The 27,277-nt window shown below is 30.0% G+C and overlaps 3 protein-coding genes across 9 annotated transcripts in view; 2 read left to right on the top strand and 1 right to left on the bottom strand.

Annotated features, from left to right (window-relative positions):
- Positions 1-4,368, bottom strand: part of LOC113374826 (alkyldihydroxyacetonephosphate synthase) — a gene marked incomplete at its 5' end in the record, with an annotated part of 31,944 nt that extends 27,576 nt beyond the window's left edge. Inside the window, 3 exons of the mRNA XM_026614790.1 lie at positions 1,347-1,451; positions 1,676-2,948; positions 4,229-4,368. Coding sequence (XP_026470575.1) covers positions 1,347-1,451; positions 1,676-2,948; positions 4,229-4,368 — 1,518 coding nt within the window. The remainder of the gene's footprint in view (positions 1-1,346; positions 1,452-1,675; positions 2,949-4,228) is intronic.
- Positions 1-18,652, top strand: part of LOC113376919 (E3 ubiquitin-protein ligase ZNF598-like) — a 58,216-nt gene extending 39,564 nt beyond the window's left edge. For 3 of the 7 annotated variants that reach the window (XM_026617019.1, XM_026617021.1, XM_026617020.1), the window contains 12 exons: positions 1,356-1,453; positions 11,189-11,446; positions 13,020-13,271; positions 13,348-13,433; positions 13,589-13,714; positions 13,859-13,971; positions 14,056-14,221; positions 14,476-14,637; positions 14,864-15,242; positions 15,932-16,099; positions 16,219-16,723; positions 18,057-18,652. In XM_026617019.1, coding sequence (XP_026472804.1) covers positions 11,261-11,446; positions 13,020-13,271; positions 13,348-13,433; positions 13,589-13,714; positions 13,859-13,971; positions 14,056-14,221; positions 14,476-14,637; positions 14,864-15,242; positions 15,932-16,099; positions 16,219-16,723; positions 18,057-18,481 — 2,568 coding nt within the window. In that variant the 5' untranslated portion in view covers positions 1,356-1,453; positions 11,189-11,260 and the 3' untranslated portion in view covers positions 18,482-18,652. Of the gene's footprint in view, positions 1-1,355; positions 1,454-11,010; positions 11,129-11,188; positions 11,447-13,019; positions 13,272-13,347; positions 13,434-13,588; positions 13,715-13,858; positions 13,972-14,055; positions 14,222-14,475; positions 14,638-14,863; positions 15,243-15,931; positions 16,100-16,218; positions 16,724-18,056 lie in introns of those variants that run through there. The other 4 variants (XM_026617025.1, XM_026617023.1, XM_026617022.1 and 1 more) reach the window with 2 other exon arrangements.
- A 1,922-nt stretch (positions 18,653-20,574) lies between these two features.
- On the top strand, positions 20,575-26,573 carry LOC113374825 (protein CLEC16A homolog). Its single transcript, XM_026614789.1, has 14 exons — positions 20,575-20,673; positions 21,023-21,252; positions 21,488-21,627; positions 21,973-22,121; positions 22,193-22,335; positions 22,692-22,778; positions 22,853-23,377; positions 23,463-23,755; positions 24,227-24,346; positions 24,546-24,729; positions 24,883-25,148; positions 25,275-25,435; positions 25,494-25,646; positions 25,905-26,573. The coding sequence occupies exons 1-14, from the start codon at positions 20,653-20,655 to the stop codon at positions 26,571-26,573; spliced, it is 3,141 nt and encodes a 1,046-aa protein (XP_026470574.1). The 5' UTR covers positions 20,575-20,652.
- Positions 26,574-27,277: the final 704 nt, after the last annotated feature.

Genomic DNA, 27,277 nt, shown 5'->3' with positions numbered 1-27,277 from the left:
CAGCATGTATACATTGATTAATAAAAATAAACATTCGTAAATGCATGATATAAAATGAGCCTACATGTTGAAACTTGTAACGTACGTAGACAGGCAAAACTTGTACCTAGTAGATAGCTCGTATCGAAAAACATTTTTGGACAAGAATCAGATCTAAGCTATTGTTTATATTTGTCCTCAACGTCTTTTTTAAAATGCGATCCAATAGTTGTGATGAATGATATATTGAAATTTTCAACAATACTGATCTAAATCTTTTTCTTCTTTTTATATATTTGTAACTATTTCATCATGAAACATCAGCTAATTTTTTGGTACTACTTAGAATTTCTAAACGCCAGTCCATTGATTTTGGACGTCCGGGTAAGATGGTAATGATCTAGTAAACTAAAGTCGCTCTTTAAAAGGCGACCCAATAGTTGTCTTTTCTAATGATATATTGAAAATACCAACAATACTGGGAAAAGCGATTTTCACTTGGAAACATATTATGATCTAGGTTTATTTTTTTTTTATATATTCGTAGATATTTCAACATGAAACATCAGCTAATTTTTTGGTACTACTTAGAATGTCCAAATCGGGTGCCAATCCATTGATTGGGCGTTCGGGTATGATGGTAGTGATCTGGTAAACTATATTTTCAAACTAGTTGCACCTTAACCATGGTATTCTTCGCTCTAATAATAAAGTTGCAGTTTTGTTCGTCTTAAAATCATTGGGGCAAGTGTGGAAAAATACGTAGGACTAGAATTCTACCATAAAAACTTGAAATTTCGGCAAATTTTCCGTCACCTAGGATGAAGATCGTCGTTGCAAAATAAATACGTTAAGGTTTTTATTTCATTTTTTCTATACAGTAATTGTAGAATTGTTTTCAAGATAATTTTAGGCGCGAATAATGTGTCCTCTTAATTGACGGACGGCCGATAATAAATTTGACCATTTAAACCCCTTTGATTTACTGGATTACATAATCCTGAATATATCAACTATCATAATAGTTTTTCAAAATTATCAGACACTACTGGCAGAACACTTTCGCTTATTGTATCGTGTTTCGATTGTTGAAATCATTACCATGTCTCGGAGATACGTATCAGTATTGTGTAAAATGAAGTGAAAATCAATCTTAGAGCAAAACATGTAACAGATTAGCGGATTTTTCTTTAAATTTGCGATAAATCAACTAGTTTTTCATCAAGTGTTGGAAAGACAATGAAAAATTAAAACGAAAATAATGGGGCACTAATATTTAATCGATTCTCAGATATATTGTTTTCTTATCATTATAATGTTCAAAACAATTTTAAAATGAGAAACTGATTATCAAATTTTAAAATTACCTTTTTCAGCCTGTGCTTAACATTACGGCACAACGTCTCGCAACGATCCCAAGGAACAGAAGTTTCGAAGGATTCCGCCACTACAAAATATTCGAGAGCCAAATCCTGTAAGAAAATCACTTTTAATTTGAATATATACAAAATTAGATTCAATATTCTGAAACTGTAAATTATGAAAAATGGCTACAAAAAATTTTCATTCATTAAGATCCATATAAGTTATTAATGTTTTTAGCACAAATAGTAATTCAGATATGAAAATTATATTATAACTATAAAACTATAGCATAAGTGTGAGCAAATGATAATTTTTTATTGAATATACTCACCCTAATATATGCAATGACAAATGTGAGCAAATATCCGCGTTCTCCATTTGTGTTTCCAGCTGGAATACCCCCATATTTTTTAGCAATTTGTTCTAACAACTTTTCATTTCTGTCAATATCTTTCTTTTCGCCTTCGAACGACAAAGTAGCGACAACCACTTGACTCAGATCATAGCCCGCAACGTATTGCAAATATGAATGTTTGATGGCATCCTTAATTGAACCAAACCAAGAACTTTCAGGTCTTAATGCCTGACCGAATTGGAACTGCTCGTTATCCATTAAACGTATACTAGCCGGTTGACAACGTTTCTTCGCGATTTCACGTAAACACTTCACCCCGGCAGAAAAATTTGGGAAGACTATTGATCCATATCGTCTACATGAGGGTAAAGGACGCACTTTCACTATCACTTCAGTCACAACCCCTAAAGTTCCTTCCGATCCTAAAATTACATGATTCCAATCAGGACCGCACGATATTCTTGGAGCTGCTACAGATTTTTCTAAAACTCCTTGGGAACTAACCATGCGGACATGAACTACTAAATCTTCTATGTTACCATATTCATTCTTCTTCATTCCTGAAGCCCGGGTCGCTACCCAGCCCCCCAGGGTGGAAAATTCGTAGGAATCAGGTTCGTGGCCCAAAGTCAAGCCTAGATTGCGCAACTCTCTCTCTAGATCCTGACCTACTATTCCACTTTCAAAACAGGCCATAAGATTTTCTCTATCTAGCCACAACATCCTATTCATTTGAGATGTATCTAAAACTACAACAGGCCGCAGTTCGTTTTCTGGACTAGCCACTGCACCCGATACCGAAGTGCCTCCTCCGAATGGGATGATAACAACATTATGTTTATTTGCAGATTGCACAACTGCTGCGGTTTGATCATGGTTTTTAGGCCAAATAACGACGTCGGGTATTCTTTTGAATGTCCCACGTCGTAGTGTATATATGTCGTGCAAGGTTTGGCCGTGCGCTCTTTGGAGCCGGTCTTCTCCTCTTTGGGAAAACTCTAAACCTAACAACTTGCATTCTTCTAAAAATTCCTCGCAAGGCACTGGTTCCGGGTAATCTGTTGGAAGCGGTTGAGGGGGCTGTCTATCATCTAATTTTATATTAAACGTTTCTATTACCCAATCAGTGAACGCGCCCAATTTTAACTCTCCGATGGGATAGCGGTTTCCAGTAAAATATACAGTTTCACCGCGAACTTCGAACCGAGAGTCTTGGTAACCCCAACCATTCCATTTCAATAATTCTTGCCTGAAAATAATTCATCAATAGTTGTAGTAAAAAATAAAAATATTTGTGGGTAGAAATATAAACTTATCGAAAAAACAAATATGCCATCAAATGTATTATGTTGTATGCATCTTATATTGTAATACCATATATGTATATGAAGAGAACAGTTTCTTATTTAATTCGTAAAACCGATTTTGCCGATTATTACCGTATTGAGTATCCTACAAAAAGCACGTTGATTATGTTTAAAATTAAATTATAGTAGTTTTCATAAACGAGTATAATAAATTTGGTTTTTTAGGTAGTGAAATATAATGTAAAAAAAATCCAAATTCAAATGCAAAATTAGTTAAATCATTTTGAATTGAATTTAAAAACCATATCCCATAAATTCCTATTTCAACTTTTAAATAAAAGTGAAATTCGTAGGTAGGTCGCTAATAGAACTAAGAGAAATCACTACACATATTTTGGAGAGTTTGTCTGCTTTGTCTCGAATGCTCTGGGCGGTTTGTTAAAATTTATGATATTGTCTTTTTATACTTTATATTTAATATTTAAATATATTATAAAACTATTATTATTATCCTATAAATGGCCGGTAGTATTCTTATTTTTGCATTTATATATCACTCTATAAAATGATGCATACAATTTAATACTTTCAAAATAGTTCATACTAATTTAAGTAGTTGCTAATTCGTAGTATTTCGTGTTATATAAGAATAAGCATGGCGCATTTAAAATATTCTCTTTAATAATGAGACAAAGAAAAGTGAAAGGATATGTTATGGTCCAAAATAATTTAGTGAATTCAAATTAACTCTATAACGGTTGACTAGCAGCATGCGTGTCGATTTTCTTTTAATAGCACATGCGGTATCTGACAAGTAGTTGATTAATTTGAAATTTGAACAAAAATTATTTGTTAAATCTAATATAGCAACTGAGATATTTAAAAAGGTGGACGTAGAGTTAATTTAATTAGATTCGTCAAACTTTTGCATTGCTCAGTATTTCTAAAGGGGAGCAAGCAAACAACCCTAAATAGTATTATATGCAAGCAACCCTCGCTATCTTGGTTTTGTATAGTTTTATATTTTACTATTGCGTACAGAACTAAAAAGTAATATTAACCCAGCGTTAATTTGATATAGATTTTTGTATAGTATTGATTTAACAAAAATTATACACTTTTTATTTAAATAATTTGTATAATTAAATCCACCGCACATGAGGAACAATTAATATTTTTTACACGTCAACAATTTTAATTTATATTTTTTATTAATAAATACCTATGCTTTGGTATAACACTTTTTATTTGTTTGCAATTCAAATTTTCTTTAACTTTGATTTTATTTCCACGTGAATTTGTTGCATTTTTATCTAAATCAATGTTTTTATCCTCACACACTTGCGGTTCAGTTTTTATATTTTTTTCAACATTTCCATTCATTTTAAAATATATATTTCACGACACATAAAACCATTATAAATAGCTAAAAATGTTCGTAACTGAGTTGAAACGTGCGCGGTACAACTTTATTTCGCGTTGTGGGTTGAGCGTTATATTGATTATATCGTAAATTGTGACAGACTTCAAACCAATGCGTAGGTAATGTAATTCGACTGCAGATGGCAGCTCCTCTTTTAAATTTATGTATTCTATTTCAAATTCATAACATTTTTGAACTTCGTAAGTCTTTCTCTGATTTCCAAGGAAACTACGGCATTAATTTGCTAATGCCATATGAAAAGAATTTCTAGATCAATCTTTCTGATGGATAGGTAGAAATTTATTAAACAACAATTTGATTATTGCTGCTTTCTTGTAAAAATTTAGCATTCTAAAAATTGTCAAAGCCTAATTTATTCTTCATAATATAATGAGGTTTATCATAAAAGATTCCTAACTAAAAAAAACTTGCTGGGTAAATATTTATATAATCATCTAGGCATTATTACCACACGTCGATTTATCTGTACTATTATGTTATTTAAACTTTGCAATAATGCTATAGACCAGTGGTCGGCAAGCTTTTAACTGTGGTGTGCCGAGCCACTCTACCAATATGATTCAGGGTGCCGCCTGAAATATATAACCAGGTTCTGGGGGAGAAGAATTATAACCAAATTTATCTTTTAAACATTTTTATTAACTTGTGGGGTGCATGGCATCGTGCCTTAATTCAAATTGCTAGAACTTCCCATACTGAAATTAAAAATCTTGGTATATACTGAACCCAAAAAAAGTTACACAAAATATGTATACAGTATTAAAATCTCTATGAAGTATCTGATAATTTGATGTACATAAGTCCAATGGGTGTAAAATTACTACAATGTTTGTAAACAATACTACAATGGGTGTAAAATTACTACAATGTTTGTAAACAATACTACAATGGGTGTAAAAATACTACAATGTTTGTAGAAATACTACAATGGGTGTAAAATTACTACAATGTTTGTAAAAATACTACAATGGGTGTAAAAATACTACAATGTTTGTAAAAATACTACAATGGGTGTAAAATTACTACAATGTTTGTAAACAATACTACAATGGGTGTAAAATTACTACAATATTTGTAAAAATACTGCAATGGGTGTAAAATTACTACAATGTTTGTAAACAATACTACAATGGGTGTAAAAATACTACAATGTTTGTAAAAATACTACAATGAGTGTAAAATTACTACAATGTTTGTAAAAATACTACAATGGGTGTAAAATTACTACAATGTTTGTAAAAATACTACAATGGGTGTAAAAATACTACAATGTTTGTAAAAATACTACAATGGGTGTAAAATTACTACAATGTTCGTAAACAATACTACAATGGGTGTAAAATTACTACAATGTTGGTAAACAATACTACAATGGGTGTAAAATTACTACAATGCTTGTAAACAATACTACAATGGGTGTAAAAATACTACAATGTTTGTAAACAATACTACAATGGGTGTAAAATTACTACAATGTTTGTAAACAATACTACAATGGGTGTAAAAATACTACAATGTTTGTAAAAATACTACAATGGGTGTAAAATTACTACAATGTTTGTAAACAATACTAGAATGGGTGTAAAAATACTACAATGTTTGTAAACAATACTACAATGGGTGTAAAATTACTACAATGTTTGTAAAAATACTACAATGGGTGTAAAATTACTACAATGTTTGTAAACAATACTACAATGGGTGTAAAATTACTACAATGTTTGTAAACAATACTACAATGGGTGTAAAATTACTACAATGTTTGTAAACAATACTACAATGGGTGTAAAAATACTACAATGTTTGCAAAAATACTACAATGGGTGTAAAATTACTACAATATTTATCAAAATACTACAATGGGTGTAAAATTACTACAATGTTTGTCAAAATACTACAATGGGTGTAAAATTACTACAATGGGTGTAAAATTACTACAATGTTTGTAAACAATACTACAATGGGTGTAAAATTACTACAATGTTTGTAAAAATACTACAATGGGTGTAAAATTACTACAATGTTTGTAAACAATACTACAATGGGTCGAAAATTAAAAATCAAACGGTATTATTGATGGATCTATGAAATCTGGTTTTATGAGGAAGGAAAATTTAGGCACATAAGCTTCAAAGTCTTTGCATCTGGAAAATTCATCTTTAAGTGCTTCAATGTAGATTGAATTACATTAGCGAGCTACATTAGATAAATAATTATATTTCAACATTTTTTCTTATTTAAAAATCACTTCGTCTCGATATATTTGCGATTGCCCTGATTATTTTGTAGAGTGCCGTAGGTTGCCGATGCCTGCTATAGACTGTCCTCTAATTCTTAACCAACTACCCTTTAATGTTCCTAGGCTAACTTCGCGTTCACAGTTATTAACTTCCCGTAGGGTAAGCTATAGTAATCGCAAAAAAATCGAAAATGAATGAAATGAATTTTTATATATCTCTACGTTTCAAAGATTTCTGAACATTTAGGCATACCTTAAAAAAATGGATGTTTGTGTGAATGTGTGTGTGTGTGTGTGTGTGTGCGGATACAAATTTTCGTCGACGATTTCGAGAACACCGATCAACCGATTCGAATAATTAAAAACATTCGATTTGTATTGATAAGGAGACGTGCTGATTAGTTTTTGGCGAAGGCAGGTCTAGCCGTTCTAAAGATTCGGAACAAAAAGTGCCAAAAACGGTAACTCAGTTTTTGAGAGAACGGAGCGTCCGATTTTAATAATTCAAAAAACATTTTACGTGTATTAACAAGATAGGAAACTGATTAAATTTTTGGGAAGGCAGGTCCAGCGGTTATGGACTCTCAATAAAAATAAGTTAAAAAAATGTTATTTGGCGGTCAAAAATGTTTATTGGACATATCTACATCAAATTATCAGATATTTTATAGTGTGTATTTTAATAATGTGTACACATTTTGTGTAAATTGTAAATATTTAAAAAATAAAATAAAATAATTAATTCATAAATAATATTTCAACAAAAATGATTATAACCACTCAAATTTATCATAGATTCGATGCGTTATCATTTGCAATGATAATGATAGTGATAATGCCAGTGATAATGGTGTAATGATAATAGTTTTGAAGAAGAATTCGGGTTATTCCCTCATTTTGGGATAGGATGCACATCTGAGAATTCACTTACAATTTGTCACATTAATCTGAAATTTTTGAGGCCAGACATTTATCTACAATCTGTCTTTTTCTGTTAATCGTAATGTGAGGTTCTACTTAAGCTAAACTTCAGTTTGAAACTAGTTGTAAGTAGTATTTTGCCTTAAGTTGCATGTACTTCTCGACATAATAACAAAGAATTGATTTTCAACTATTTAGGTAGATTTTTTAACTTTTATTTCGGAAAGGTCCGCATTCAATAACAAATCATAAGATTTCCAATTGACGTCTTTCAAATATGCTTTCATAATATCTGTAATTGTGGAAAATAAATTAATTTATTTAACGCATTTCATTTCATCCATTTCGGGTTCTAATCATTCTGAATCAAATCGCCCAAATTTGGAAAAATTGTTTATGTGAGTGTGGATGTGAGTTGATTTTTGATCTGTCGTCGACATTTTCTGAAAAAACGGACAGATTTCAAAAATTTAAAACTATTCGATGTAGCTCGATAACTATCGGAGAATAGTACAGTTTTTCGCGACGATCGGCCAAGCCTCTTTTCTTTCTAACTAACAGATAAAAGTAAAATTTTCAATAGTCAATCTTGAATCGATTCTAGAAATTCAAAAACTGCTCTAAAGATATTAGTTGGGAATCGACATGAAATTCAGTATGATATGAAACATACATTTCTCATTGGGGAAGTTAATAGTAGATTATTGTTTATTTGAGCTTTGATTATTTGATTTTTAATTGTTGAGCCTTGTCTTATATTAATTTGTTGGCAGCATAAATAAATTAAAATGAAGCAAGGCGTTTTTTTTACATAGGTTAAGGCAGATAGTAAATTCATATACAAATAATAAATTTATTTGTATTTATTTAAACTATTATTTGTCCTTATAAACTAGGTTCGAAGGATGGTTTGACTGTAATCGTACTAGTTCATAAACGTGGTTACCCCCGAGCTTAATTCGCTCTGTAATCACGCTCGCATGTCGAATTACTCGTATCTTGAAGCAATTTTTTTATATAAATACATTGAAATGCGATTAATTTGTTCCAGCATAGTGTTTTTTGATTATAAAAATAAATGAAACTTGATTGCTAAGATCAAATAACATTCACAAAAAACGTAGCAAAAATGACTAAATCATCATTATGCTAGTTTTTACGTTAAGAAAAACTGACCAATGAGCATTTTTTTCAACTTATTATAGTATTGCGAAAATAAGATAGACCTGTTTCGTCAAACAACTATATAATATCTTTTCAACTTTGTCCGATATTGTACGAACAAATGCACAACATCAATATTGTTGAATTAAAAATTTTAACTTTAAATAATTTAAATAAAATATTTGTATGACAGTTACAACTAAAACGTTGTTACAATTGATTTAGATCATGGGTTCCCAAACTTGTTTGTGTTGAGGACTCCTCAGGCTTTAACATGGACCCCTACTTAGCCGATGTCGTTTCTTTTTATAAATTTCTATTTGTACTAACGTTTAGTATTAAACTTTTAAAGTATGGATTCAAATACAAGTTTAGACATTAATCAATTGACATTAAAATAATAATGAAAAAATAGATATTAACAAGGTATGTTGTGAAGTTGTAATCCACTATCGTGGTAGTAATAAAACCAATATGGACTTATGGCATAGAATTATGGGGCTGTGCGAGCCATAGTGCTAATGTGACGTGCCCAATCGAACATATTAAGGCAAGATTACTGATGCTTCGTGATTCGTAAGCAATAAGACCTTACACGACGATCTTCATATCGAATTTATAAACAGAGTTATACAAATCAACAGTGTCAAACATTTTCATAAACTAGAACATCATTCAAATGCTATAGTCACTCAGCTTCTTGAGATACCAACTTCAAGATGACTGAAGAAGATGCTGCTCAAAGATAATATGGAGACCCTTAGAATAACCACAACTTTATATGAACAGAATAGTAGAATTACTTATTGAAGTGATTCTCTAACTATCAATATAATATTCATCAGATTAATTTATATGTGTGTTTGAAAGTGTGTGTGTGTGTGTGCGAGTGACTGACTTAAGCCAAATAGCTCATAGAATCGTCCTGTATTCTGATTGCTATTGAAAATAAAATTAAAACTAGTGGGGTGGGTGGCATCGTGCCTTAAGGCAAATTGCTGGAACTTTCCGTACCGTAACGAAATGTTCGAGGATTACTGAATGATTTCAAATAGATTATTATAAATATTGTAACATTGTCTAATATTTATAAATATTATATAAACTGAATTGCAGAGTTGAAATTATTTGTAACGTATATTGGAACTATAGTCAGAATTAAAAATAAATATTTTCGATATACAAAAAACTAAAAAAAAAAAAAAAAAAAAAAAAAAAAAAAAAAAATGGGGCAAATTTTTTTTATCCAAAATCGATTATTTTGTTAAGACAAGCAGAAAGTTCTTTGAATCATTTAAATCGGACGCTTAGTTCTCTCAAAAACTGCCATTTTTTACATATTTAGCTTTGTATCTTCAAAATGGCTGGGCCTGCCTTTGCCAAAAACTAATAAACACTTCTCCTAATCATTACTAATTGAATGTTTTTTAGATCATTCAAATCGGATACTCCGTTCTCTCAAAAATACGATTTCTATTTTCTGCACTCTTTGCTCCGTATCTCCGAAACGGCTGGACCTGCCTTTTCCAAAAAGTAATCATCTTTTTTCCCTATCAATAGGAATCGGATGTTTTTTGAACCATTCAAATCGGTTGATCCGTGCACCCTAGAACGTGACTGGAAATTTGTATCCACACATACATACATACACACACACACACACACACACACACGCACACACACACACACACACACACACACACATCCATTTTTTCTGAGGTATGACAAAACGTTCAGAAACCTTCAAAACGTCGAGAAATGTAAAATTTTCAATTCCGATTTTCGGCCCACTACAATAACTTACCCTACGGGAAGTTAAAAAAAAACTATCGTGGATGTCTAAAATTTCTTTTCGCTGATTGGACCCCATGAAAGTTGTCATTGACCCCTGAGGGTCCATACTTTAGAAATCAATTATTTGGATGAAAATGTTTTATTCGCAACCCCCATAAGTTTACGTTACGCCTCTCACTCGCACGTATATGGAATTTTGCTTGTATGACGATGCAACGTATTTCTCCTTTGGCGTATCTCGAGAAACTCGTCGCTCGTAAGGCGAGGTACTGTACTTTGAAAATTTGGATATTGTTTTACAGCGATACGTCACAAAATCATTTGTTTTCAATTTTCAAATTCATGCCTAAACCCGATTTCACAATTAAAATAGATGTTTTCTTTGTTCTGCATATATAGCAATTTAAATTAAAGTAACTGTAATATAATGTTTGTATTTATAGAATAATATCCTAATCCCAAACATAAAAATTCGAAGTGGCATTGCGCTCGTTTTACAATATCGCCATCTGCACAGTCGATTCAAATCAACGTGTCTTATGACATGTTCGCGGTGCAAGGTGGTGATAATCTGCAAACTTGAACCACAACGTGTATTCATCTGCTGTTATTTGTTCTAGGTTCTAGTGAGCGCTTTCTTGACATTTCTGAGGGACAAAATTTCATAAGTTTAATAGTGATAACTTGAGAAGATGTCTTCTAAAGCTGTGAAAACTAATGTGACTGATAATGAGAACGCTTGTGTCGTCTGTTTTAAGACCGTCCAGATATATTCAGTGGGCGATTGCGATCACCCCGTTTGCTATGAATGCTCCACGAGAATGAGGGTGCTCTGCAAGCAAAATGAATGCCCCATTTGTCGGCAGGACATGACTAAGGTTTTTATTCAACGGAAGTTGTAGAATTTTAGGCTTAGTAGCATAAATAGAGAAGTATACACACATCGGTATTTTATGTAACTGACATATAAATAGATTGACATTTGCCTGAACAGTTAAATGCTGTTTTAAGAATTTATTAACGAAATCTTCGTAATTATATTTTATTCGTGTCTAATATGTCACAAATTGCTTCAATCAATTTCTTTCGGGCTTACGAATCAACATATTGTATCAAGATTATTTTACATAACCTTCAAATTCTGCAAAGTTGCAAATATGGTGTAATTTATATAAGAACAACCATATGTGTATGAAAGCAACTGTGTATATTCATATATGCATATGTTTATATGAAATTTAAAATTGTATGTATATATACATATATTATATATTATTTTTTCTGTGAAATTAAGAATCAAAACAGAACTATTAAGATAAAATATAAATTTTACCTGATCAAATATAAAACTTTATAAAAAAAAAAAACAGTAAGTTTATATATTATATATAATTATATAATTATGTAATTATTTGTATATATTTATTATTGTGTATAAATTGCTTTTCATAATATTATACCAAAGAATTTTATACATGCACACACACACATATATATATATATATTAGGGTGGTCCTTAAAATAGTCATTTTCGAATTTCCTTGCTCCCAGGGGCTCAAATGGTTCCAAATTGATAAAAAACAATTCTCTGAAAGTTTTAGCCCTTAATATTAACGTTTAGATAGAGCGCAATTCAATCAAAGTTTGTATGGAAAGAGCCTGGAAAAATTTTTGAAAATTAAAAAAAAATGTTTTAAGTATAACTTAGCTACAAATGAATGAGTTTTATTCATTCATTTGTTCGCTAAATTACATTTAAAAAACATTTTTAAAATTTTTGAAAATTTTTTCATACTATTTCCATACAAAACTTTGATTGAATTGCGCTCTATCTAAACGTTAATATTAAGAGCTAAAATTTTCAGAGAATTTTTTTTATCTATTTGGAACCATTTGAGCCCCTGGGAGCAAGGAAATTCGAAAATGACCATTTTAAGGACCACCCTAATATATATATATATATATATATATATATATATATATATATATATATATATATATATATATGGAAGTATGTGAATTTGGTGTTGATATATATTTTGATTCGGGCAGTAATACCAAGTTAAAAAAAACTAAAGCTGTTTAAAGGAGTTTATTTAGCCATACATTTTGGTCTTCGTCAATACTGTCATTCAGTGAAACAACTGAAAGATTTTATAAATAATGTAGAAGAAAAGTGATAAAATTATAGGCTTATATATAAATTCTTATAGAAAAATTACACAAAAATACACTATACTATTACACAGTAATAATTGACCGAAACGTATGGTTGAATAAAGTTTTTTTTTACAACCGCTTTAGTTTTGTTACTTGGCTCTACTGCCAGAATCAAAATAACTCAATATATATATATATATATATATATATATAATATATATATATATTTATATATAACTATACTAACTATACTAATATATATAACTAACTAACTATATCTTTTTTATCCAGGTAATATTTACCAGAAATGTCCTGCCCTTCAAAAGTCTACAGAATTCAACAAATTTATTTGATAGGAAGTATCGCATCGCTTTTATGGAAAGTGACATACAGGCATCTTATAATGAGCTATTGGAACACAATTGTTTCAAATGTAAAAAAGAAAATAAGGTAGCTAACTTTCGGACATTTGCACTGTTAAAAGATCACATGAGACGTGAGCATGAACTGCACTACTGTGACCTCTGTGTAGAAAATTTGAAAGTAAGTTATTTCAAAAAATGTTATTTGCCAAATATAGTCAAGCATACTATTTTAAATTTATTATCATTCATAACAGATCTTTTCTTATGAACGTAGAAGTTACACAAGATCAGAATTAGCACAGCATCGTAGAAAAGGGGACTCAGATGATAAGTCACATAAGTATGCATCTTTTTAATTAAAAAAGTATTAGAGACGTATGCAATAATTTTGTAAATACATAAAATACCACTATATTAAAATTACAAAATATAATTCATTACATGAGCTATTAATATCCAGAAATGTAATTGTGTAACCTTTAAACATGTTCAAAGGGGTCATCCACTATGTGAGTTTTGTGACCAACGGTACATGGATTCAGATGAACTCTTTCGGCACTTACGGCGTGATCATTTATATTGCCATTTCTGCGATGCTGATGGATTTCACCACTATTACAGGTTGGTTTTTACTAAATTTAATTATTTATTAAATTTCCATAGCTACTTTTCTTTTAGCTTTAGTAGCACTTGATACAATCAATGAATTTTCTATTTCATAATCTAAATTATTCTTTATTCACACTTAGTATTTTATTATTGCAGCTCTTACGAATTTCTCAGGGAGCATTTTAGAAATGAGCACTATCTATGTGAAGAAGGCGATTGTTCTGATATAGAATTCACATCAGTATTTAGGACAGAGATTGATCTTAAAGGTGAAATATTATAATCTAAATTTCATAGTTGGATTATTGAATGTTGTGTATTATATTTTTGTAACAGTTGTGATTTCACAACAGCTCATAGGGCATCTGCTCACATTCGTACAATGGGTAAAGTGGCTGCAAAGCAAGCTAGAACTTTAGAGTTAGAGTTTACATTAGCGCCTAGGAGTAGAATGGAAAATAATGCCAGAACTCCACAACGGAAGTTCCAGAACGGTAGAAGTAGTGCACAAGATGACAGGTAAGACAAAAAGACAAAACTTTGTTGGTAATGTTTATTGATAGTCCACATGAAAGCTTTATTTAATTTTACCTGAAAGACAAATTAATTCTCAGGTGGATTTATTTTTATGTACATTGTTGTTAATTCACAAATGATTGTGATATTTTTGGTTGTACTGAATTGTTATTAGTGTTAAGAAAATATTTATAAACATCTCAAATTTATGATAACAACTCTTATTTGAATTGTATTTATATTACATAAAATATTAGAAGTGAAGGAGCCACCGGTTACGACAGCGGTCAAAATGATCCTGGACCAAGTACAGATTATGCTGAACATATCAATAACTCTGTGAAACTAAGAGTAGATCCCTTAAATTCGGAGGATTTTCCATCTTTGATTTCTGGAAATGGGACTAGTTCTTTAAATAGGTAGGTTGAAGCTAATTTCGCAAAGGTAATAAAACAAATTTATTTCCAAATGTTCTTTCCTAATTATGAAAATAAAATTTTAATTTAGAACTTGCTCAATTATTATTCAGATGGCACAAGCATCTTAGTTGTATTATCCCTTTTTTTTTAACCCTTTGCTTGTTATTACTATAATAGTTACAAAAAATAATCTAATGCTTCGGCACTTACATTCATTCTGACTTAGGCATAATGTTCCAACACGAAATGTGAGATCTAGTTCAGGAGCACAAGCTCGTTCTAAAGAAGATTTTCCTGCCTTGGGTCCGCCTAGCTCTAGTTCTGAACCTGTATCAAATTCAGCACAATTCCGTTTAAGTGTTCAAGGAGGTCCATCCAGTGCTATCATACGTAATAGCAACAATAAACCAAACGTGTCGATACATGTGAGTAACAGAAGTAATGGCGCAGTAACAATACCCAACAAGGTTAAAAGTGCTTCTAGAGAAGATGACTTTCCTCAGTTGCAACCAGTCAATTATAAAATGCTAGGTGTGTCTCAGAAACATAGGTCGTTGGTTTCTGACAGTTATAATTCAGTTAGTAGTTCCGTTGCACCCTCTAAGGTAAGTGGTTTTTATATAATTGTTATAAAAATATTTTTAACGCTCAACCAAATACTAAACTTTGATGATTTTTTTTAATTCAGCCGCTTATCATAGGCTTATAATATTTTAGTTATGTTATTTCAGACTACTAAATCTATCCGTATACAAAGTTCCATAAAAATCATAAGAAAAAAAATTAACATTTATTTAGAAAGAAATGATCAGGCCGATCTTTACCAGAAACTAATCAATACAATTCCTGACAAATATGTTTTTGAATCTTTAAAATTGATTTAAGATTGTGGGCTAAAACGTGGATGAAAAATGTTACTTTTTTTTTTTTGTTACAAAAAAACGGCTTGGTAAACGAATAAAGCAAAACTGACAAACACTAGCCCTTATTAATCTACATAATGTTTTTTATATTTTTAAAATTGGTCCATTCGTTTTTGAGAAAACGCCAAGGAAAGATAAAAAATCGGCTCACACATATACGTACACACACTTCTTCGAATTAGGTCTCATTCGATTCACATAAAATTAGCAAATCGGATTTTTTCGCGAAAACAAACTTTTCCTTGGGGAAGTTGATTGGATGTGGATTGTATATTTAAATGAAAAAAGTAAAAGTAACTTTGTTCTTGATACCTTTAATTACATATGTAATTAAATAATTAGGTGATGAAATAAGTATTTGTTACTTTTAGGTTTCATTAGTAAAAAAGGAGCAACAACAGCGTTTGTCACAAGATGATTCCACAAAAAAAGTGTCAATTAATAGTGTGGGAGACTTCCCATCTTTAGGAAATAACTATTCAGAACCACAGCAGTCGAATCCTCAGTGGTTATCAAATAAGCCAAAAAAGCAATCAAAGGTAATGCTGAAAACTTATATTCAAAGATTTTGTAATATCACATTGTAATTATAACATTTTCCAATAAAATTAAAACCAATGTAAAAAATGTATCTTACATTAAATTGAATATTTCACAGGTTGCCCCTGCTCCAGTGTTACCAAAGTCGCAATGTCTCACTGATGCTTCTGCTTTCCCAACATTGAGCAGATCTGATCAAAAGAGTCAAGGCAATTATATGAGCTCGAGCCAAAGTAGTACAAATGAATTAAAAAACTCAAAAAATAAGAAGAAAAAGGCCATGCCAAATGATTCAAGTCGAAAAGAAAACATTGACAGAAGTAAAAGTGAGGCACCTGCTTATGAAACTGTGAAATCCAAAAAAGACAAAAAGAAAGAGACTAAGAGATCAGAATTAACGATTGATTCCATTAATTCAAATCAAAATATTGCCAATAACTTTAGAAATAATTCTGACTCAATTAGTAGAAGTACAGATAGTATTTCTGCTCCACCAGGGTTTAAAGCTGCGCAAGGCCCTTCTCTCGCTAGTCGAATTAATCCACCTCCAGGATTTAGTTCTCAGGAAGCAAATAATTTAACCTTCATTAGCTCGAGTGGCCAAGCATACAATATTCTCCCTGGTAAGAATATATATATATATATATATATATATATATAAATTTTTTTATGTAATTTTGATGTTGAAATATGTGAGATTCAGTTATCAGGGCAATACACCAATTAAAAAATTTGTATGATATATTTATATATATATATATATAATTCAAGAGGCCATTTTGGTCTATAATTTTCAAAAAGTTGATTTTGTATTTTCTTTGTGTACATTCAATATTTAACTGTTCTATAATATATGTACAATAGGATTTTTCAAAATTTAAATTATTTTCGGAGATATAGCTGTTAAACTACTATAATCCTTCTGCTTCTCCGCCGCGAAACTTTAAACATGTTTTTCTTGAAACTAACGATTTTTTGAACAACCTTTCACTGGACCAATTTACTTGAAATTTTTACAGACCGTTCTTTATTTATTTATTTATTTATTATACGCCAATCGGCTATATACAGTTAATTATTTACAGTAAATTTATAATACAGTTAGTTTATAGAATTAGTCTCTTCAAGATGAACTAGGCTTATCTTCTAATTTCATTTTTTACTATATTCAAAAAATGGAGAATATTAAAAACAGTTATAGAAAAACAGTATTTTATGAAAAAAACATTTTTTAACTTGTCCGCTGTTTATACAATTGTAGATCAATATATAATTTCTTCAGATTATTTGAAGGGCTAAAATTGTGGGTATGGTCAGATACCAATTTCTTGAGACCCCCCACCTCATCACTTTTTAGAACTGATTTTTTGGACAATTTTTAATTTTTTCTTTTTCTTTTATTCTCAAAACATTCATTAATAATGTGTACAAAAAGAAAAAATTGTAAAAATATTATTGTATGCCCTTTCAGAAATCGCATAAAATTAATGCCTCCCTTAACACGGTGTAATATAAATTAGATGTGTTACTAGAAGAAATAAGAACTTTAATTTAGGTTTTGAAATATTCTTTGGCATGTTAAGTAATGAACCCATGGCTACTGAACCTTTTGAATAATGGTGTTCCTGTATGGCTAAAAAAATTTGTGCTGGTGATTCTTTTAGCATGCTAAGCATGAAAACCATTGTCTGGTTTAATGCTGGGTTTAAGCCCTGCACATAATGCTCGCCCGCGTTGGAAAATGCAAAAATTTGCTGAAAATAAACTTGTTCCTGTAAGCTTCAAATTTTTATATGATTTTATATGATCATTGAGAAATTCAAAAATCAAATTGCCAGGTGATTTCAATCGGGCTGAAACCTGCCAGACTATGGTTGTCGTACTTAGCATGATACAGAAACACTGTTTTTCATAAGATTATATAATATAATTATGACTTATGTTTTTTTAATACAGGCAGTTATACTTATGCACAACCAAAGGGTTTCTCACATCGAAACAAAATTTTAGTGGAACGCTTTCAAGACACCCTCTGCTCATCACTTGCAATGGCAGACTTTCTTGAAGTATCCAAATTATTTAGGGAAGGAATTTTATCAGCGCAATCATTTTATGATCATTGCATTAAAGCTTTGGGCAAGGATTTTGATGAAATCTTTCCAGAGTTGCTTGCTTTACTGCCCGATATCTGCAAGCAACAGGAATTATACTATATTTTTATCCAAAGTGAAAAATCAAATGACAAGATTGAGATGTGTGCCACATGTCATCAAGTACTTTTGCGTGCCGATTTAAAGCATCATGTGTTGACCCACTCATTTGAAAATCACTTTCCGGTTTTAGGAAATGAAGTGCCTCTTTCAAACGTGTGGAAAAAATAATGTCCCAGTGAACTAATTAACTAATTACCAATTTTTCTGTTAACATGCATATACATATATGCATGGTATTTATATGCACATGTGCATATGAAAATCCCTTTTTGTTATTCCTAAAGATATTTTATGTAATTTTATAAAAGAATAAATGTAAAACAAATTATGTATTACAAAACAATCTATTTGTGGATTTATGAGGAATATAAATACAATTATTTTCATTATGTGGCATTTTGTGTGAATTATTTATGAAGTATATCATCATGCCACCTTTAAGGTTTGCAATTTTGATTAAGGGGGGCGATACATGTAATCGCCTTAATTTTTACCATTTTTTGAGGACTTTTTAAACTGGGAAGGAATGATTGAATCTTTTTGAACTTTTTTAGGGTTATTTATTATATATTAAAATACACAAAAAAAATTTTTTTTTATTTTTTTCTTTTTAAATGGCTGCCGTAAAAATAAATCTGCCAAGACCCTCTCGGGAAACGCCATCAATTTGCGGGCGTTCTCACTTTTCGTACGGTGATCTGAATTTAAAAAAATTAGTTTGTACGTGTTCATAAAACATATATCTTCTAGTTAAACCAAAAAAAATTAAAAAAGTCACAAAATCGTAATTGGCACACCTTAGAAAAAAAAAGTTCGATTTTTCACCTTTTTTTTCAATGGTTTTTTTGGTAAAAGGGTTAATTTTTGAAACATTTTTGGAATGTTTGAGGTTTAACTAGAAGCTATTACTGTAAAGTAGATGTGTGCAAAATTTCATTGGAATCGGTTGAGAACTTTTTGAGTTATCCCGCCCGCAAGTTTCAAAAATGTCGTTTTGAGAAAAACGCGTTTAAAGTTTTGACACATAGAACAGATAAGAGTTGAGGCGTGGCACTTAAATGAGTTTTTATTGTATAAATAATGATAATTTTGTTTTGAATATTGACAGGCATATTTTTGAGATGTTATTGTAACGATTTATGAAAAAAAAAAAAAACGATTTTTTTTTTCTTGTTACATGTATCGCCCCCCTTAATGCTGTTAGAGTAACAGTTTTCCACAAAAATGGCAACAAATATGAAAAATTTCATCAGTTGTGATAATGATTTTTCTACCATAGGAATATTTTGGGCTGTTTTACGACAGTAAATTATTTTATAGTTATTTATTTCAACTATATGTTTTTTTTTTTTTCAACTTCAAATATTTATTTTCATATCTCAGTCAGACGGGTGTCTGGTATGAGAGATTATGAAACAATTTTCATATTTTATATATACATATCATTTGTCTACTTCATTATACAATAATATAATATTCATTATAATTAAAATATCTTTAAATATCTATTAAATCTTCTTTGTCTTCAATTTGTTTATAATATTTCTTTTAAAATTATTGCTGTCACTGGTATTGTATTCTTAATATCGATTGGCAGTTCATTATAAATTTTACTTGCGCTCCATATCACATTTCCTTTTAATTTCTTCTTTTCTATTATGTTCAATGTGAAAATTTTTGTGTTGTCTAGTGTAGTGTTCATGTATATATTGATTTATGTCTATTGTTGTACTTGTTTTAATTCTGTTAGATTTCATTTTGTGTATTAATTTGCATTTGTGTATTAATACATCCTTGCCATCCTCCATTTTGCCATTGCCATTTTCTTAAAACATTAAGATATTCCCGAATATATTTGTACGGGTAAATCTTTACTATACAATTATATTAATGTAAAGGAAATTATTAAAATAAGCAATATAATAAATAATACAGATATAGAAGAAGTAGAATATATAAAATACTTGGGCCTTATAATACACGAAAAGCTAACATGGACAAACCATATAAATGAAATTATTATTATTATTATTTATATTATATTATATTATTATTATTATTATTATTATATTTTTATCTATAATCTGTTAAAGCTCAGAATATTCTGAGCTCTAACAGATTATAGATAAAAAAAAAAACAAAAAACTTGCAACAGTTCGAGCATGGGAGTAACCATTATTAGTATATTGTCTAGGGGAGTAACTAAACACGTCTAACTCATTTTGAATGACAGAAAAAAACAAATTTATTTTTAATATTCATAAAACTCAATAATAACCACAGTGCTGAAACGAATTAATGCCATTTCAATGTAATTATGTGAGAAAAATTGCTTCGAGATGCGAGCGGGGTTACGAAACGTATGTCCGGGTAACACTGTATTATATTGTCTAGGATTATTTACAGAAAAGAATATTAGTAATTTTGATATCGTCCAGAATAACAATCCTAGTTAATTAAATATTAATATGTATGTATATGATATCAAATGCAATCAAATGCTTACAAGCACATGTGGTCATGCGTTTGACATGTGTGTCACGGTCACACATATGTCAAAATGACCAAAACATCAAAGTTAAACGTCAAAAAATGGTTTTAAGGTTTAGTATGCGCAGTACAAAGTTTAGTCCGAAAAATTATCAATTAAAACCTTAGTGATACAAGTATTATATAAATGAAAACATTTCTGTGCAATTATGTAGATAGATAAATAAAGCCGTAGTCGAAATCGCGATGTTTCGAAGTCGCAGTTGGTTTGGAGGTAACTGGGGCCGCCCTAGAAATCCGCATTCGTTAGACCACTTGAAATATCTTTATAGTGTTATGTCCAAAAATCCAAGTATTACGGAACACAATAGAGGCCTATTAGTTGAATCATTGCGTTGTATAGCGGAAATTCTTATTTGGGGTGATCAAAATGATTCAACAGTGTTTGAGTGAGTATATCATTTTTCAATATAGTTTACTAATTGTAGCTCCAACTTGCAAACTTCAATTTACATTGAGTTATTAGTAATAACTATTGTTGGGAAAAAATTAAAAATTTTAAAAATTAAATTATTCTTTACATGGCACACTTTTCTTTATTCTTCTTAAGCAGTTACAGTAATTTTACTTCAGAATTGAATTCATTGTAATAATTTTTATTATATGGCTAATAATAATTTTCAGTTTCTTTCTTGAAAAGAATATGCTCTCATTTTTTCTGCGAATAATGCGACAGAAAAGTGGAGGATCGAGCTTTGTTTGTGTCCAATTATTACAGACCTTAAATATTTTATTTGAGAACATTAGGAACGAAACTTCTCTATGTAAGTAAATTTAGACTATTTTCTGCAAATGATTATATTGAAAATAAACATTATCCTATTGTAATAATGTGATTCCTATATCATATTTCTGATAAATAATATTGTATATTCAGGTACTTAAGTTAAAGCAAAGAAAACAGATATCAGAGAAAATATTGTACTTTTCTCAATCAAAAATACTGATGTGTAGCAGTTATCATGCTTATTTTATGTATTTCTTAATATCATATTTCTTTTATTCAACACATTCAGCAAGATGTTCTCCTAATTAAAATAGTTTATTATTTTGCTGCTAAATATATATGTGATATTGAATAATTAAATTAACATTTATTATTTTTATAGATTATCTCCTAAGCAATAATCATGTTAATTATATAATTGTACATAAATTTGATTTTTCTGATGAAGAAGTTATGGCGTATTACATTTCATTTTTAAAAACATTGAGCTTGAAGTTAAATGGACATACCATACATTTTTTTTATAATGAGGTAAATAATACAATATCTTATATAATCATATTTGAAATGCTTCAATATTTATTCCAAGTTAATTATTTTAGCACACCAATGATTTTCCTCTGTACACAGAAGCAATAAAGTTTTTTAATCATCCAGAATCAATGGTCAGAATAGCTGTGAGAACATTAACATTAAATGTGTACAGAGTTGATGATTCTAGTATGTTGACTTTTATTAGAGATAAGTATGTGTTTACTTATTCTGATAACTTTTTGCTAGATTATGCATACATATTACTCTCATTAATTATACATAGTAGAGATTTGATTTATCTCATTACATTTCTAAACAATAACTAGAAAGATGTGAGATATTTCCAAAAACAATAAATTACTGTTTTATGTTTTATTTGAAAAGTACATTCTCATAATTAGATAGTATCAGGAAAGATATTTGTCTTTCATAGTTAACTGAATCTAAAATCTATAAAGATTATAAATTACTCCACTTTCTATTCTAATTATTATTGTTAGTTTGTTATTTGCTTTGCTTTAATCTATAGGTTCTAATACTCCCACTCATTTTTGCTTCAATTTTTAGGACTGCTGCCCCATACTTCAGTAATTTAGTGTGGTTTATCGGTAAACATATCTTAGAGCTTGATTCATGCGTCCGTAATGATTCAGAGTGAGTTTAATAAAAGATAGAAGTATAATTTTATACTACTCAGCAATGAGACTAATTTTATTCTAAACTCTTAGTCATCTGTCACAGAACCGATTAGCAGACTTAGTGGCTGAACATTTGGATCATTTACATTACCTGAATGATATCTTATGCCTGGATATATCAGATTTAAATGCAGTATTGACAGAGCATCTATTACATAAGCTTTTCGTGCCTTTATATATTTATTCACTGACACCCCCACCGAGCATGTCCATGTTGAATGCTACACAAAATCTAGCTGAAGTATTAAATAAGTCTTTGGAATTTGAAAGTGGCAATAACAAACGGGTTTCGTGTATTGTTGCATTATTTCTTTTGTCTCAAGTGTTCTTGATAATTACACATGGGCCTTTAGTACATTCATTGGCATGGGTTATTTTAAACACTGACCATAGAGTTTTTAAAAATGGAGCTTCTGAGGTATTGAAAAGTTACATGAATAAGCAAGGCGTGTTGAAGCTGTGTTTTCAGCAACCAGCAGAAGATATTAACAAAGATCAAAGGGAAGTAAATGATGAAACTGTTCCAGAAGCTAGTATATCTCAGAATGATTCAAGGTATATGTTCTTAAAACTTACTTTAAAATAATTTTTAAACAATATTTATTAAAGATTTATAACTTATTTATACATAATATCTTAGTAAGGCAAACACAGCTTCGAGTATGGATGAGACACCAGAAGGCTCAACTACTTCGATTGATGTCTCAGAAAACTTAAGTAATGCAGATAATTGTCAAAACCCTAATATTACTGATGAAGAAAAACAACAAAGACTTTCTATAACTAATTCTCCTGTAGAGGCTTCCACAACAAATGATGATGTGGGTTCCAGGCCTTTTCTTGAAACTATTATGGCGGCTTTGGATTGTTCTGAAAATGATTATATGGCCTTGTTTGCTTTGTGCCTGCTGTATGCTCTGTTAAATAATAAAGGTAATTCATGTGTAATGTTGATCATAAATCATTCTGATATGTTTGCAGAGTTTGATTTTCATAAACTTTTTTATATAAACTTACTTAAAATATTAGTCAAAAGATTTTTATTTTAGATATTAGTTTTTTCTTAATTGAGTTAAATCATAATTTTTGTTTTGGAAAATTTGTATATTAACTGTACAGTTTTTAAATTTGATATATTCTGCATTAAAATACATGAATCTATTTCTAAATCAGTTTCTTTCAATATTTATAATTTTGAAATAGCTTTTTCTAATTCTTTTTAGTAATAGATATATTGAATTTAGGTCTAATTTTCAAAAAGCGAATTTCGAAATATTTAATGTTATTCATTTCATTTATTTTGCATCTCACATGGAATTCTAGATGGTAAGTATTTAAGAATAAATTTTATTTGAATGACTTTTGAATGGATTTTTTTTTATATATTATTTATCTATTACATAGGTCTAAACTCTGAATTATTAGATATTGTATTATGTCCTTCTCGCATCAGTGGCCCGGTGAGGTATCATGGAAATCTCATGGAGAAACTTGTAACGATTGTTAATTTATCATGTCAGCCAGGTATGTAAATTATTAGTACTACACAATAATATTGTTCAAATACCATTAAATAATTGCATTAAAAAATAACTTTGGCATTCCATAAAATAGTAAATCATCCAATTTAAAAATATTTTTCAAATGCGTATATATTAAACAACAAATGAACATGCATTTGATGGCTGAATAATTGTTATATTAATAATTTATTTAATTTTAGCTTGTCGGGTTAGGCTTGTGACACTAGAACTAAGTTTACGACTGTTAATATTATTAGTAAAAGAAACTCCTGATAGTATAAATGGTTTGCTTGGAGCTTTGCAAGGTGCTAGATCTCAAAGTACTGCTTTGCTTAGAAATTTCTATAGAACTGAAGAAATATTTTTGGACATGTTTGAACATGAGTAAGTGAACTTGTATAGTTATTGTATAATATTTCTTATTGTTTATTCCAATTTCCTGTTTTTTTTCTTCATTGTATTCAAAATAAATATATTATGGTATTTATTTTTGTCATTATGTTTATAAATGTTTATTGATTTTTTTTCTCAATTAAGATATGCAGAAATGTGTAAGAGACCATTAAATGTTGAATGGCTATGTATGGACAGCGCAGTTCTACTTCCTCCAACGGGTACACCTTTAACTGGAATAGCATTAGATAAAAGACTACCTTGTGGAGAGGTAGAGAGGGCACGTAGAGCTATAAGAGTTTACTTCCTAGTTAGATCAACTATACAAAAATTAAAAGGACACACTGAAACCCAATTGCCATTATCTAATGTCAGTGATTGTGTGCAAGTTGAAGCTGTATTAGATTTGAGTAAGTATTTACACAAAAAAACATATTTCATTAAATTATAATAACTAGTCATTTAGTTCAAATGTTTATTCATATTAATTGAATGTTTAATTCTTTTTTCTTTTCTTTTTTTTGGTCTACTACCAGATAACAGTGATCTCATAGCATGTACCGTGGTTAGCCGAGATGGATCTAAAGTTCGTAGATTTTTAGTGATAGACATTATGCAGCTAATATTAGTAGAACCTGATACCAAGCGATTAGGATTTGGCATAGCAAAGCTAGTTGGATTTTTGCAAGATATTGAGGTATAAAATATTATTTATGAGTAATGAAGTGTTTCAATATTAATCAAAATTATTAAAGGTGACTGGAGATAAAGAAGATCCTCGATGTCTTCATATAACAATCCACCGTCCAAACAGCAGCATAGGAATAAACAGAGTGCCTTTGCTGTCTGCTAAATTTATTTTTGATGATCACATACGAAGCATGGCTGCTAAACAAAAATTGACAAAGGTATTATCATTATTAATCAAAAATCTAGATTTATAATCATTAATATTTTTTACATTTGACAAATCCTAAAATAACTTATTGCTTTCTGAATATACTTATTCTTTAAATTTACATTTAAATCAATACAAAAATATTAATTTTAAGAGTGTACTAAACTGTTCTTTTTTAAATCAGATAGTTTTATTAGAACCAAGAGTGAGAATACATTGATTTGGGTCTAGTATTATATTAGTAATATATGTTTTTTTGATATTAAAGGGTCGTATTAAAGCAAGAGCCAAGAAAATGCAGCTAATAGCACAGCTTTTAGAAATTCCTGGTCAAAATTCTACTCCAAACTCAAACATTCTTTCACCTCATGGCAGTACAAGATTGTCACTTGGTTCAAGAAATAGCAGAGACCACAGGCCACTTTTTACAACTGCTCATAGAGTACCTGGCTTTGCAGCAGCATTGAGACGGGATAGTCTGCCAGGCAGCGTTAGCAGAATACAACTAGCTGCAAGGCAAGCACATTTGATTTGTGGAGGCATTACAACTGATACTGTTTATTATGCAAATGAAGTATCAGATGGACCAAATTGCAACAGCTCAACAGGAACAAACTCGAGAGAAAGTAGTCCTCAAAGAAGTTCACCTAGTAGAGAAGGGTCTAATTCCCGAGCCCATTCAAAAAGTCGAACAAAATCACGTGACAGTAGTCCTAAAATTCCAAGGCCTAAATCAGAGGAAATACCTTTGGAAGAGATGCGTCTCTCTCAAAATCCTAGTTCCTCAGCAAGTACTTCTCTTGCTATCGAAGCAAGACCTCAAACCCCAAAAATAATGGAAAATATAAATCAGGTTACAGAAAATATCCCAAAAGATGTTAAATCTGAAGAAACGTCATTCATAGCCAAAAGGAAAGGAATGGTTGAAACTGTTTGATATTATAATGTTTTAACTATATTTGTAAATTAACGATGATACTCTATTTTATATATATATAATAATATATAATATTATATATATAATATTATATAAGAATATATATATATATATATTCATCCAAAAATGTAAATTATTTATTCTTGTTTGATAAAATTATTTTATTTGTACATATTTAATTCAATGTATCATATGTATAGTCATTTATTTTATAAAAAGATCATAATCAAATGTTACTATTTTAACAAATGTTACAATAAAATTTATATATCAGAACTTGTATTTTTGTACTCAGCATATTAAATCAAAACAAAACCAAAAATATAATAAAAATAAATATATAAAATTCTTAATGCTTTTATTAAGTTTGAAGATTAAAATCCCACCGCATCAAAGATTTATAAATAGAATCTAAAGAAATGTTTCATATAAACAAATAATGCATTACGTGGTGCACAACATTGATTATAGTAGATACCGTTTTAGATTAAGAAATTATAAAATAAACTACTTTTTTTAAAAGTACATGTACACAATTACGATCGTAAATTTTGGTATAAGTTATAAATATCTATATTCGGAAATGTTTTATATCATCGAGACTTTGAAATAAATATTTTGCGCGCTCGGTTATGTCGAAGATGGCACACCTGCCTGAATATGTTACCAACTTCATATGAAGTGTAACAAGTGAAGAACCGCCA

Source organism: Ctenocephalides felis, unplaced genomic scaffold (genome assembly GCF_003426905.1).
Source record: "Ctenocephalides felis isolate EL2017-DRISC unplaced genomic scaffold, ASM342690v1 CF-g0.4_SCAFFOLD_01886, whole genome shotgun sequence".
Taxonomy (NCBI): Eukaryota; Metazoa; Arthropoda; class Insecta; order Siphonaptera; family Pulicidae; genus Ctenocephalides; species Ctenocephalides felis.
The sequence above is the reverse complement of the archived record's forward strand: the minus strand, read 5'-3'. Positions and strand labels throughout refer to the sequence as shown.